This window comes from Eutrigla gurnardus (assembly GCF_963514095.1).
Source record: "Eutrigla gurnardus genome assembly, chromosome: 11".
NCBI classification, from domain to species: Eukaryota; Metazoa; Chordata; class Actinopteri; order Perciformes; family Triglidae; genus Eutrigla; species Eutrigla gurnardus.
In genome coordinates, this window is record NC_139925.1 from 16,649,005 (window position 1) to 16,663,529 (window position 14,525).

General features: G+C 42.2%; 1 protein-coding gene across 1 annotated transcript in view; it reads left to right on the forward strand.

The window, feature by feature from the left end:
- The window catches only part of slc30a6 (solute carrier family 30 member 6), a 47,180-nt gene extending 35,467 nt beyond the window's left edge, over positions 1-11,713 (forward strand). The window contains exons 10-15 of the mRNA XM_084020535.1: positions 495-543; positions 5,424-5,543; positions 6,027-6,129; positions 6,220-6,267; positions 6,533-6,601; positions 10,058-11,713. Of these exons, the coding sequence (XP_083876661.1) occupies positions 495-543; positions 5,424-5,543; positions 6,027-6,129; positions 6,220-6,267; positions 6,533-6,601; positions 10,058-10,693 (1,025 nt within the window). The 3' untranslated portion in view covers positions 10,694-11,713. The remainder of the gene's footprint in view (positions 1-494; positions 544-5,423; positions 5,544-6,026; positions 6,130-6,219; positions 6,268-6,532; positions 6,602-10,057) is intronic.
- Positions 11,714-14,525: the final 2,812 nt, after the last annotated feature.

Below are 14,525 nucleotides of genomic sequence, written 5' to 3' on the forward strand. Positions count from 1 at the left end.
CTGCTCTCACACATGGAGGGTTATCAGTAACTTAATGCTGCAGTAGAAGATTCTTTAATGTATAAGACAGGGCAGACAGAGTCAGCTGTGAAACGAAACAACTGTGTCTTAATATTTCATGCAACGTTGAAATGAAAGGATGTTTCTGTTGAAAAAGATCGGGCTCAAGAAAGAGTCTATGACGAGTGATTAAAAGATGCATGACTGAGAACTTTTAAATGCAGAAATGTGACCGTGAGGGCAGAATTTTTTTGCACTTTGATGACTTCAAACCAAAGGAAACCCAGATAACCCTGATTATGGGAACCAGGTTTCTCATGTAATAAATCCGAAAGCCAACTGCCTAAAGCGGACAAGAACCTTTCTAAACATCTGATATTGTAGAGACTTATAAGGCTGTTTTGTGGATTTTGTCCATCATTGTTGTTTGTTTTAAATTGTCAGAGATGTTTTACATTGAAGGCATCACTCTGTCCGTCTGTCTTTGTCTCCAGCGGCCAGCAGCAGTTGGCTTCAGGAACATGTGGCAGATCTGAGTCGAAGGTAAGAAGATCCGCATCGCTTTCTCTCGCCCCTCCTCTTTAAATCTGTCTCTCCTACTTTCTCTTTCTCACTGTCTCTCCCTAATCAGCAGATTTCAGTCTCAGGTAGGAACAGGAAGGATCAACTAACACTGACTCAACACACACACAGAGACACACTCACTCCTGACAGCAGTGTGTATGTGTGTGTCCAGTTGTGTCTAAACATATGGCCTTCCTCCGGGGTCAAACGTTACCATCAGTCAGTGTAAGGTCACATGCTCAGGTGGGCAGACAGGTTGACTCATTGGTTGAGCTTCTCAGAAACCGCCGCAAGATCGGTGTTGTCGTACAGCGATATGAGAACACACACAAGCTTCCCCCTCATGACTTGGGTTCAAGGATCAAAGGTCACTGTAACTGCATCCCTGTTACCCGAGATTAACGTTTGGTAAAACTACACTTAATCCATAGCTCACTGATCACTTTTCAAGTATGTATGTGTGTGAATGTATTCAGTTCAATAATGCTCTTGTGGTTTAGGTTAGCACTAGTCTTGGCTTCTCATTGTACAACAAGTACAATCTTATTGTATAACCTCCAACAACTTGTTGTCTATTTAACAAACATCTAGCATCTAGAAAATCATGAAATCAAGTCATTGATAACTCAGGAGTTGTGCCATGGACATGGAGACTGACTCCAAAGTAGACTGCTGTTGTGATTAATATTACATCCCACTCTGTATTCCCACATCTGAAGTGGTTGAAGTGTAAATTCTTGCGTGCCTACACACACACACACACACACAGTCAGCAGCTCAGTTGGTGCAGTTTACTTGGGGCGACAGCCTGGAGAGTTGTGCAGCAGAATAACTGAGCTGTGATTGGCTGAGAGGGCAGAAATGAACAGGACGTCCCAGCCTAGTTTCCAGTTTTTGGGTGTGTGTTTGTGTGTGGGTGAGAGAGAGCGTGCGCGGGTGTGTGTGTGTGTTTGTGTGTGTGTGTGTGTGTGTGTGTGCGCGCGCGCCAGAGAGAGTTGCTCTGTGTGCCTTTATACGAGCACTTGGTGTGGTTGTGTGTATGAATGTGTGTGTGTGGTTTTCAGTGTGTTTGCATGTAATGTGTTCGCTCGACTGTGTGTATTTGTTTATATGCGTGTGTGTTACTATCTGTGTTATAATAGCCTGTCCCTACTTAACCTCAGCAGGGTCTGGGGGCCAACTGGGTTATATAAAGCCTGCTGCTCTGTCCGCCTCACCAGCCAGAAGCCTGAGTTCTGTGTGTGTATGTGTGTGTGTGTGTGTGTATGTGTGTGTGTGTATGTGTGTCTCTGTCTGTCTGTGAAAGTTGCCAGTAGATAGAAGGGAGGTAGATATTTTGGAAAATGGCAGAGAAAGATGGAGAAGTTTATCCAATTGTAGCCAGATTTTTGTCACATTACTTTAATTAAAATTGTCCAGCTATATGTAAGTATTCTACATGTTTTAGCTTAATTTTGGTCTCCATCCTATATGGTTTGTTTTTAGGAATAACATTTATTTTGGGATTCTTTTTGTTTAAAATGTAGAATTAAACAGCACCTCCATCTGTGTGCGTTTTCAAGTGTTTTTAACATTTGTATGAAAATAAGTCACACTTGTACAGCAGTGTTACTTCTCAACTAAGGCTGGGTACTGAAATCTGTACTGACCTAATTACATCGTCATTACTTTAAATCAATCTGCCAAATTTCGGTACTTGAGAGTGCGTCTGGGTGGAAGAGTAACTAGTTATATAGTTACTCTCCCAGCCAGAGTTCGGTAGGCTATAGAGAGCATTAGAGAGAGGGAGACCCTGCTGCTTGTTCAAGTTAAAGTGACAGCCTGAACGCCGTCTACCTGAGAGGCGTGAGTGGATCTCAGAATCTCTCATCTCTCATGTTAACTGGTGAGAGCTGCCACACGTAAGAAAACAAGCAGGGCGTCTCGTATTTAGCTTTAACACCAACAGCTATCCAAACATTTCTCCTCAATAAAATACATCAAACATTTAATAAAATGTTTAAATGTCTGACCGAAGAAGCAGCTTGACATACAGTCTATATATCTATATAAAGAGTGTGATCAATTGTTCAGTCCACTGTGGAGCCAACAGACCAGAGTATCAAGTGTTTGTTTGCCCCTCTGCTTTAATCCCTCGCTCTCTGTCGGCAACGTGTCTGGATTAACACACACATACACACACAGGGTCACATGTCAAATTATATCAATGCATCTAGAGGGATTACGGGATCGCCGAGATTGTCAATCTCATCCCCAACTCTCCCTCCCTCCCTCCCTCCCTCCCTCCCTCTCTCTTTCTGTCTGTCTGTCTGTCTGTCTGTCTGTCTGTCTGTCTGTCTGTCTGTCTGTCTGTCTGTCTGTCTGTCTGTCTGTCTTTTCTTTCCACCTGTCTTTCTATCTTGAATCTAAATCTGTGAAGGGGAACCCAGTTGTTGTGACTCATGCCTCAGTTTTAGGGCTCCACACCGATACTAGTGAATGACTCTGTGGGTTTGATATGAACACGGAGCGTCTAGTGGTGAATCACAACCAGAGCTCATACATCTGCTGTCATACCTTCTAAGCAGTCCTCCCATTATTCACCGTCTGTCTGTGAGGACATCATCCCCAGTGTCCGTCTATGCTATCCATCTTAACAAGAATTCACTAGTTAAAGAGCAGGATGTTGAAAAATGTTCAAAATTCCAACCCATATTTCCTCTCCTTTTCCCTCCTCTCCCCTTCTTGAGTTTTCTGAAAGTCCTGCCCGTGGCGAACTTGTGACTCTCCGGATGACATGTCTGACATTAATTACTTGTTGACATCCTTGTCTCAGTTTTGCTTTTTAAACGTTATCTAATGACAAACACCTTGTGGCGCCTAGCCACCGTGCTGCTCCTCTTCATGTTTGTGACAGCGCTCGATGCCATTGGGCCACGGCGGCTTCAGAGCGCTGCCCTTTGACATATTGGAAATTCAATCTGACATGCGGCACCGGGCCGATTCGCCCCGAAGTTGTGTTCATTGACCCGTTAATCAGTTCCAGGAACGCTGTGCCGGGTGTGTTACACAGAGAGCGTATACAGAGTCATCTGTGTTTGGAGTTTGGGGGAATCAGCTTAACGTTTGGAGCTAGCCAATGTCTTTGCTGATGTCAGAAAGGACACATTTTTCTTTCCTTTCCAAGATAAATAATTATGTCGTGCATTGCGTCGGGCTGGACAGTTTGATCAAATATGACAAATATATTTTTATTAAAGTAACCAACTGCAGCTTTAATACAACCAGTTAATTGCCTTTTACTTGATAGATTTGTATATTCAGATGCTGTTTAGTAGCTATATTTAAGAAATGTCATTACTTTTGCTAACCCCTTTAACCACATCTGATTTCTTTGTTCAACACTGGTATATAAATCTAGATGAGACAATATTTTAGTTTGTAGAAATCAGCCTGTCTTTTCGGCTGATAAAAGAGGATTTATCGATGTGTGTCCTCAGTCCTCAGTGACCTCGTTCAATTAAACTAACAGCAGTCAAGTCCCACTGATTAAAGCTTCTCATCCAGAACACGCAGCTGTTGTTAAAAATGTCACGTCACTCCGTGTCACGAGATGCTTTGACACCATGCCACGTCACGGCTTCATGTGTTTCATCATGTCATCTCTTCAGGTCACATTTAACCACACCAGATACATCACTTCCTGCTGGAGAGCCTTCAAGCTATATGCTGAATCTGTACCAGCACCACAAGCGCCACACGTGACAGGATACACAGTTTTTGCTCGAAAAATCATGTTTGAATTTTAGATGGGGCTGATCACTTTTGCATACAATTTGATACATTTTTGGGGGTCTTTTGGTCAAGTTTCATACTCATAATATTGTGCAAATCTTCAATTCACTTCAGTGTAATAGCAAACATTTTATCTGTATTTCCATCTGTGCACTTTAGTGTGTACAAGAATGTAACTGAGCAGGGATAATTATCTGTCCAGTGTGCTTTTTAAAGCTAAATTCAAATAAAATATTCTCTAGATCCAAGTTTCCATTTCCCAGCATCGAGTCTAAAGCATTGTTATAAAGACACGTAATGGTAGAGATGAGTCGGGAGTGACTTTTCTATCTATGGAGCTGTTGCCAAGGCAGGTTGTTTGTAGAGGACGAGCTTACACTTCTAACCTTAGACCAACATAACATGAAAGAAAACAACAATGATCCCATCAACTCCAATTCAAGTCCCCTAAAGTTCATTATGACAGTGTGATCGGGTTAAAGGTCTAATCCCGAGACCAACATAAACACAGGAAGGTAACGGCTTAGCTAGCTGGACGAAACGTATTCAGTCCTCTGTAGAAAGGAGGGAGCAGATAGAGCAGCTGGTGTATCTAGTTCAAATATTAGTCGACCTCTGTTATTGACTCGCATAAGGTAGAGTAGGAACTGTTGACATTCAAAACAGAAAAACAAAACCCAACAGACCAAGATACAAACGTAATGAGTCCACGTCAAGCACAAATATTTGTTTGCCTGGCAAGTTTGACTACTTTATTGGAACGTTTTGCAAATGCTAGGGTTACAATATATTTTCCACAAACATACATATACTGTTATTCTCTTGAGCAGAATGGTGAATAAGAATTACTAACGCATTTCCTGTATGTCTCTTTTCAATGATCTTCGTCCAGGAAGATATTAAAATTCCCAATCTGAAGTTAAATGTTGCATGTTTTATATCTCTCAACAAACTGTTGATGAGATTTATCATTTTTTAGTTTTTTAAACCTGGAAAGCATTTGGAGTCGATTCAGTGGGAGAAAATCTATAGGTGATCATGTGCACTAATTTTGTGTGCGTGTGTGTGTGTGTGTGCGTGTGCAGTTTGTGTGGCATCATTCCAGGTCTGAGCAGTGTGCTGCTGCCTCGCATGAACCCTTTTGTCCTGATCAACATGGCGGGAGCTCTGTCACTCTGCATCACCTACATGCTCATAGAAATCAAGTAAGAAACTCATCTCTCTCTGTGGCTGTAAATCCCCAAAATTCACAACCGTAATATTGAAACCGGGGTGCTTTCTTGGACGATATGATGTCAAGTTTCCATCGCTGCTGGAAATTCCCACTAGCCGCTTAATACAGTGTTGATCTTTATCTGCACTGAATTCAAAATGTGCCCTGATGTGAAAGCACACCAGTGGGGTAATAACATGCAGAGACGGTGCAGGAAATTAGACATTTAAGTGAATGCTAAAAGAGTGGTAACTTAAAACATTCTGATGCTGATAATAAAAAAAATTCTGTTCAACATTCACATGATTCACTTGGGTCGGACGACAAAATATTTTGCCATAATCATGCAGACGACAGATAAATCTACATAACCGTTGTTAAGTGACTTTGGTCCCATACAGTCATAGAGTAAGTGAGTAAAACCCAGTTTGATATCGATCTCTTTTGCTGTCTGTGTGTTTGCGTGTTTGCTTAGTAACTACAATGCAGTGGACACGGCGTCGGCGGTCGCCATCGCGCTCATGACCTTTGGCACCATGTATCCCATGAGCGTCTACAGCGGTAAAGTGCTGCTGCAGGTAAGACGAAACGCGTCGTTCTCTGTTGATGCTGTATTCAGCTGAATTAGGAAGCACGATTATAATTTGTTTCTGTCCTTTCATACACAGACGACGCCGTCACACATCATCGGCCAACTGGACAAACTGCTCAGAGAGGTGAGAGGTATAAGAGAGATATAAACCAGGAAATCTCTTTTATTGCTTTGTGTGGAGACAAATGGAGCCCCAATTCTGATGACCAGTTAAAATACAGATCTGACACTTTGTCAGAGTTTAAATTCTGTACACACAGTTATATTCCTTTAAATGGACTGGAAAACAAAAGATTCTAAGAATTAAAGATTTTTTACATTATGTTGACACGTAAGTTGATGACATGCTGATTCTTATTGGTTCATTACTCCTCTTTGTGTCCAATCAGGTGTCGACTCTGGACGGGGTGCTGGAGGTTCGCAACGAGCACTTCTGGACCGTCGGGTTCGGGTCTCTGGTACGTTTCTCAGCCAAAGAACTAAAGGCACACCAGAAAAATAGAAATTAAACCGTTTCTTTCATGTTACATATGTGTGGCTGATATTTGCTGAAAGAAGCGAATGATCATTATAATAGGATTTTATTCAGATGTAGCTGCCAGTGATGGAGACTCAGCTTTCTCTCATTGCGTATGTATCGTGCATACAGCAGCTCCATTATTTCTCCATGATGGAGACCAATTAAACCATTTCCATACAAACAACTGACACCTGAGGCTTTGAGGTTTGGGTCATGAGCCCACTCGGCCTCGTTGGCAATCCAGCCTTGCTACCGTCACTGTTGATTAACACCTGATTGCTCTCTTATCCTTATTTACAGCTCCTTCCATCACTCACTCTTCCTCATTCTCCATCCTGTATTCTAACCTCTCTCTCCCTCAGTGCTTCTCCGCCCTCCTGTTAGTAAGTTTGTTTTGTTCGTCTCTGTATTTGTTTCTAAATTTCTCGGTCGCCCCCCGCCTCCTTCGTCTCGCTCATTCCTCTCTGTCATTCGTCGCTTCAGAGTGACTATCTGCGGGGATTTGTTCACCCAGACGAAAAGAAGGAACAAGTCATTCATGCGGAGATATTCTCTCTCCCTCTCTCTTTCTCCAGTTTTTCGGGGGAACACTGTTATTGTTGCTGTTGTCTCTGTCGAGATGTTGTCGTCTGTGTTGCACTGTGTTGTTGTAGAGACGGCAAACAAGCCCAGCTGGCTTTCGGGGTGACTGAGGTCCTTGGAAACGAGTGCGTGCGCACACACACACACACACACACACACACACACACACACACAAACATCAGTCTATTTCCAGAAACACACTCTCTGCTCTCCGAATTGAATAGAAATTCTTAATAGCAGCTAATTTAACCGAACTGTGAACAGTTTGGCAAAACATTTTGACACAAGAAGCACGTACGGCCTCATAATGAATCGTCAGCCACAGGAATGAATGAAAGCAAATTATTAACTTGTTTTGGTTCTATTTTATATCCTAGACAACAACGTTCTGTACACTAAGGTAAAATGCAAGTGTTTAATAAGACCAAGCTGTCTCTCACAATAGCTTCATCACAGCTAGTAGAATACACCTTTGTCATATACATATTGGAAATGTAGTTCACCATACCTCAACAACACCCCACTGTGCCTGACCAATGAAAACACTTTTTACTTTTGTATAATAAGTCAATATACATATTAAGAAATAAACTTGACATTAAGATTGTTAGTTTATCTTTCAAAGACTGCATATTAATAGCCTCAGTTGAGCAAGACACACTTGAAGAGGGAGAGAGAGGGAGGGAGAGAGAGGGAGAGGGAGAGAGATGACATTTAATAAAAGGTCCCGCTGTAACCATTTGGCTTCTGAGGCACTCCAGAATCATTAAGTGATTGGTTTTATGTGAGAATATTATCCAAATTTAGCAATTACATATTTCACAGAATTCTAAAATCATGATTCTTGGTATAATTAAAAAGTGTGTAAGTTTGTGTAGCGGTTGTACCTCCTGCTTCCTGCAGTTGGAGCAACGTCCTCGGTTTACATCAGCCCTGATGGCATTTATTGTTGTTTGTATTTATGTTATCAATGCTGCTGCTCCTGTTGTAGTTGTTTTGACTGATGTTACTGCAGTTACACAACTGTTGGTTGTTGGCCCACTGCTAACAGAGCAGCTGTCCAAACTGATTTGACCCTGTGACTGCACTTCTGGCCCACAGGGGACTGTGTGTGTGTGTGTGTGCGTGTGTGTGTGCGTGTGTGTGTGTGTGTGCGCGTGTGAGCGCGTGTGTGAGCGAGCGTGTGTGTATCTGTGTGGGTGTGTGTGTATCTGTGTGTGTGCGTGTGTTCCTTTGCATGTCTGTGGGTGGGTGTTTGTGTCTGTTCCTGTGTGTGTCTGTGCCTGTGTGTTCCTATGTCTCTGTGCGTGTGTGGTCCTGTGTGTTTTTGTGTGTTCCTGTGTGTTTTTGTGTGTGTGTGTGTGTGTGTGTGTGTGTGTGTGTGTGTGTGTGTGTGTGTGTGTGTGTGTGTGTGTGTGTGTGTGTGTGTGTGTGTTCCTGTGTGTTTTTGTGTGTTCCTGTGTGTTTTTGTGTGTGTGTGTGTGTGTTCCTGTGTGTGTGTGTTCCTGTGTGTTTGTGTGTGTGTGTGTGTGTTCTGTCCTTTTGAGGTCTGAATATTCCCATGATGATGTTAAAATTAGAAACCGAGGACAAAATGAGGAGCTCAGTTTGGTGTTTTAAGGTCAGATTTAAACATTAGAGGCTGAATGTTGAGGTGAGATGTGCTGTGATGAAGGTCACTATGATGGTGAACCAGCCATTATTGTTATTATAATTATTATCATCATTTATAAGTGTTGAAACTGGTTTTAAAAGATTTCAAACACTTTTTAGATTAATCATTTGAAGTCAAATGTTCCTGATGTTTAATTCGACAACAATTTGATACGTTCAACCAATATTTGTTGATTCATCAACTCTCATAATCTTCCCCAAATTTAATTTATTTAAACACTGTTTCAGTGTCTCCACAGGAGGCATTTCAGCCATGTCTCACACAGATCTGCCTCTAATTGACTTCATCTGTCTTCACAAGCTACATATGAACTTGTGTATTTTTATTTCGAACCCTATTTTTTTAAACATGTTACATGTGGGGCTACACTGATCATGTGTTGGGCTCTATTTGCTGCCAATACGCTGGTGACCTCCACTCAGTAGTGTGCCAGAATGCATCCTGGGTCACTACGCAGGCTGTGTAGACATTGTGTTGATTGATCCATAGCTGCAGTACTTTGCAGTGTAAATTGGATTATATTTTGTAATATAATACTTGCACTATGTCACAACATGGCACAGACTCACAACCGGTCATAATATTATGAAAGACGTAGTGTTATATTTTGAGAAAGTCTACTCTGGTGGGCGGGCAGGGAGCTGTGTCCAACAACAAAGGACCAACCAGGAAGGTGGTGTCCAACAAGTCCCAATGTATTGTTGTGAAGAGACTTGTTTGTCGTCGTTTTCTTGACTTCACATAACTAAGTGGTTTTGTTGCCTTTACCCAACTGTATGTACTTATTTTAAGCCCAACCATGAAGTGTTTCTTTAACCTAGTCACGCTGAGTAACATGAAAAACATTACAATTTTTTGTAAATGGACTAAATGCTGTCTTGTTTTACAGGTATATAATACTAAGTTATTGTTGATGTTTATTTTCTAGCTGTTCATATTTGTCTATTTGCCTATATCAAGATTATTACTCAATCTATCAAACCAAACAAAGCTCCGCCTTTATGCAGTTAAGCCCTTTAATATTTACAGGAAAAGCTGCTGACCTACACAGGTCCAGAATTAAACTTTTGTTAAGTCACGTTGTAGTTATTGCTTTGAAAATATTTACATGTAAAACCATCTCTTTTTCTGTGTCAGGCTGGCTCCGCGCACGTTCGTATCCGCCGCGACGCCAACGAGCAGCTGGTCCTGGCTCACGTCACCAACCGGCTGTTGCCGCTCGTCTCCACGCTGACCGTCCAAATCTTTAAAGACGATTGGACCAGACCGCTCCTCACAGGGACCCTCTCCTCCTCCTCGGCTTCTTCTGCTCCCCCTCTGGGTCCTGAAAGCTACGCCGCCCTCTCCTCCTCCTCTCTGCCTCCTCTCACCTTGTCGCCAGGAGGAGAGATGGACCCGCTGACCTCCACGCCCTCCAAACCCAGCAGCCCTCCTCCAGAGTTCGCCTTCGAAACGCCGGGGAGGAATGTGCAGCCGATGGTCCTCCCCACCCCGGGACACCACCATGCCCACATGCCCTACGGAGGCATGGGACTTGCCTACGGGGCCTCTCCATATACACGGATGCTGAATCCGGGTCTAGCGCGGCCCCCTGCAGGATTGGGACTTGGCACGCAAGTTCTTGGAGCAGGGTTTGGACTGGGAGTAAGCGGCGGTGGGGTGCCTTCCTCTCAGAGCTACAGAACTGCCTTCGGAGGGTCGACGGCGCCACTACGGTTTGGAACCAGCAACCCTCTGGCTCCACAGTCGCAGTACAGACAATACCGACCCTAATTGTGCCACGCTAGAACTTTCGGATACTTTCTTTCACGATGAAGGTCAAGTTTCTCCACACCTCAGTTCAGATATATGAAACTGTCATGCGATTTTTATCCCCTCCAGGCTGGAGACACATTAACTCCCAGATGGTAACTTTAGATTCAAGTCTTGTAGCGTGAGCATCCCCTGACTTTAGGAGAGAGATGGCGAATACGTTGTATTTATTTTGCTGACGAGGGGTCCAAGAATTTGACTGTGGTTATGTTTGCGCTGTTTTTTTTTTTTATTATTATTTTGATCACAATCTTGAAAAACGCTGTCAGGTTGACGGGAAATTAACGGTTGACGGGAAATAAACGGTTGATGGGACATTTTCCGTTGCATCATTGAAAAACGTTCCCGGTGAGAGTAAATAAAGTGTTGAATTAAACAAAAATCTAGCTTCACATTTTGAATTGATGATTTTGAATTGATGGATTGAATGTTGCCTTAAAGTTTCCGGAGTGTTCCATGGCCACTCCACCAGAATTTGAACATTTATTATTGTTAAAACCAAAACATGCTGTGTGTTCATTGAATTAGCTCCTTCTCATCTACATTTAAATTTGGGAGAAAAATACATTTATTATCTTCTGCTTCTTAATTTAAACTTAAACGTTACAGTTTTGACTGAAGAACCGCTATAGCACACATGCAGTTTGTAAAACTGTACAGTCCCTCACCTTGAACAACAGAATGGTATCTCTCTTAGAAAACTCCAACTAAATCATTCCAGATGGCACATTTAGGGTTTGAATGATTGTTTGTATAATTTGCAGATATTTTACACTTTTTTTTTTTTTTTACCATTTTTGCTTGAAATGTTTCAAATGAGTCAAAATTGTTATAAATTAAATTGCACATTATTTTACTGTAAGATGAGTGACTTGACTAATTGTTCCCCCGAGTTTGTGTCTACAGGTTAAATTTCGAGGATGAAGAAAAACTTGGATGACAGTGTTTTATTACAACATGATTAAACATCAAGGAAGACCATTGCATGTGTGTGTATTTGACTGGGATGGTAATGGTTTGGTACAGTTTCTTTGTATTTATAATATGAGCTTGGGCTGGGTGTAAAAAAAACGGTAAATCCATGGTATTCATTCCTTACAGGTCACAGATTTCTGGTGAACTCTCTCACATTCAGGGAATCGAAAAACACAAAATGTATATTTTTATATGTATATATCCCTCCACATTCCTTACAAACCAGTGTTTATATTTAAGGGAAAACTTCAGTCACCTCTCTCATCCATTTGCTTCACCAGGCGTCACTGATCTACATTAGTGTGTAAAGAGTCTTGTCTGCTCCTGCAGCGTCTCCTCGCTCCCTCAAGGCATAAACCTCTTCTCAGCGTATCCAAAAGTGACCTTCTAACCTCAAAGCATCTGTTGTGAAGATGAAACTCCTTTCTCCGTTTACAGAGCCGATGAGCAGGTAAGCGTCTGAGCTCAGTTTAAAAGGGTTGAATACTGGGAGTATTAGCTCCAATATCTCTTTTGACATTGTTGTGTTAGAAGAATGGTGTGTGTGCACTGAAATGAAGACTTCTTCAAACTTCTTCAAACTATGCATTTATATACACACACACATATATATAACACTCCCACATAAACACACAGAATACATCCTGTAAAAGAGGGTCAAATAATGCTCTGTAATTGTTTTTTTGTGCTGCAAAGATTTTGTACTTTTAAGTGGAATTGTTCTACTGCAAACACATTACCACATGATATTCTGTATATGAAAAAAATAACTTTAAAAATGTGATGTTATGATAAATTACCAACTGTTCTGTAAGTTAAACTTCCTGTACTGTAAAGCAGAGGGGAGCCGAGTACGTCTTCTGTTAACAGAGAGAAATTCCCCAAACAGCTTTACCAAAGCATTAAATAAGGAATAATCGGCCTATTGTGCTCATTTGGACGCCCTTTTGGCAAACGGCACAAACATAACAATGTTCCGGCCCTTGTTTTATTTCAGCCACACGCTGCCCTGCTTGCATAATAATGTATGACACACTTTAGCAACTTTGCAGCGTCTGGTCATTATTTTGTCCCCTGAAATCATGTTAGTCTTTTGGCCCACAGCCTGCCGCCCTCGCATCCTCATCAGCCTAGAAAACATTCAAATGAATGGGCGGTGCTGCGGGCCGCCATGTGAAGCTGAGGTGAGGAGACAGCTTAGAGTCCAGCAGAGTTGCAACGTGTTAGGAGGCCAACAGACTCCTGACCCCATTACTGAAGGACCCGCCTGGTCTCCAAAATTACTAATAGGCCCGAGTTCCCCTTTTTTTCCGGACCAGTACTCATTGATCACTGGGTTTATTTCAAATCTAACGAGGGGAAGGAGATCAGCCACATTTTGCCACTGAGGGAAGCTCTCTGTTTTCCCAGGAGTTTAGTCTGTTAATGCGGCGGACGTTCATGGGTTCTCTTCCAAATTGTGACAAAGATAAAGCAACCGTGGGAGTGCCAAACACTGCTGGATGCTTCCGGAAAATTAAAGCTCCTGTGGAGTTTTGTTGTAAAGCATGTTTCTCATAAAGCCTTTGCAAATATATGGAACTTTTTTAACATATTGATAATGTTTGCTTGCTTGCAAAAAGCTGCTGAACCAGATCACAATGCAGCAGCATCTGGCTACTGTGACCGATCAAATGGTAGATTACTTTTTAACCCGACTGAAGTATTTCCACTGGTTGCCACCTGATCATTTTCCAGAATAAAATACGGTCTCTGAAGTTTATAGACTCACCGGACTCACTTCTGGACGTCTTACCTGTACCGGAGTAAACACACCAATGAATGGGGGGATGAAATCTCTTTAGCGACGTTCCAAAACTGGTGGAAAGGCTGAAACCAGGAGACAGAGGTTGCCAGAGCAGCACATTAATCCCCAAAGGCATGTTCAACTATCAGATATGGCTGGAGTGTTGGAATGTCTACATACTTTTGGCCATTTTTAACCCTTGTTAAACAACATTCTTTTGTGCTTTATAGCCTCTGACACATTTATGGTCTCATTTAATGTTGATAACTACATTCCGATAAATCCTTGAATTAACGAGAAGAATCACATATTTCCCTCCGCGCGCCCACTCAGCCACCCAAACAACAGCTTCCCCCGTCATTCATCCTAAGTGCCTCGTCTGAAGAATTTCATTTCCCTTCCAAAAGAGGATAATCCGCCCTCTGTTTTTGTTCTGTGGCTTTTGGAAGAGATTTTGAGCAAACAATCAAAGAAGTACTTTGCCCTCGCAGCTTAGCGGGGCTTCTGCTCCCTGAGTGTTGAATGTGCCTGGCAGTCCTAAGCCTCTAGAAAGGTCCCCTAGCATTTTGAAGTTCAGAGCTGCGGCGTTTGTATTAGTGTTGACTTCACATGCTTGTTACAAAACAAATGGGGTAGAGCCTTTGTAATCTGTGCCGAAAATCCCTGAAAATGAATGAGATCTGTGCTGCATCTCGGCTTTCTGGGTCAGTCTGACAGAGCAGGTTCACACTGCTGAGGTCGGCCTCGACTGTGTGTGTGTGTGTGTGTGTGTGTGTGTGTGTGTGTGTGTGTGTGTGTGTGTGTGTGTGTGTGTGTGTGTGTGTGTGTGTGTGTGTGTGTGTGTGTGTGTATGCATGCATTTGTATTTTTGGTGAATACAATACAATTTTTATTTGCACAGCATTTTGTTGTTAGTCAGAAACCATTTGGGGACAACTATTTATGTCAAACTGCAGGCCTGAGTCCAGTGTTTGAAGCGAGTATGAGTAGATTATAACAAATATAAAAGATTAGATGAATATAAAAATAATA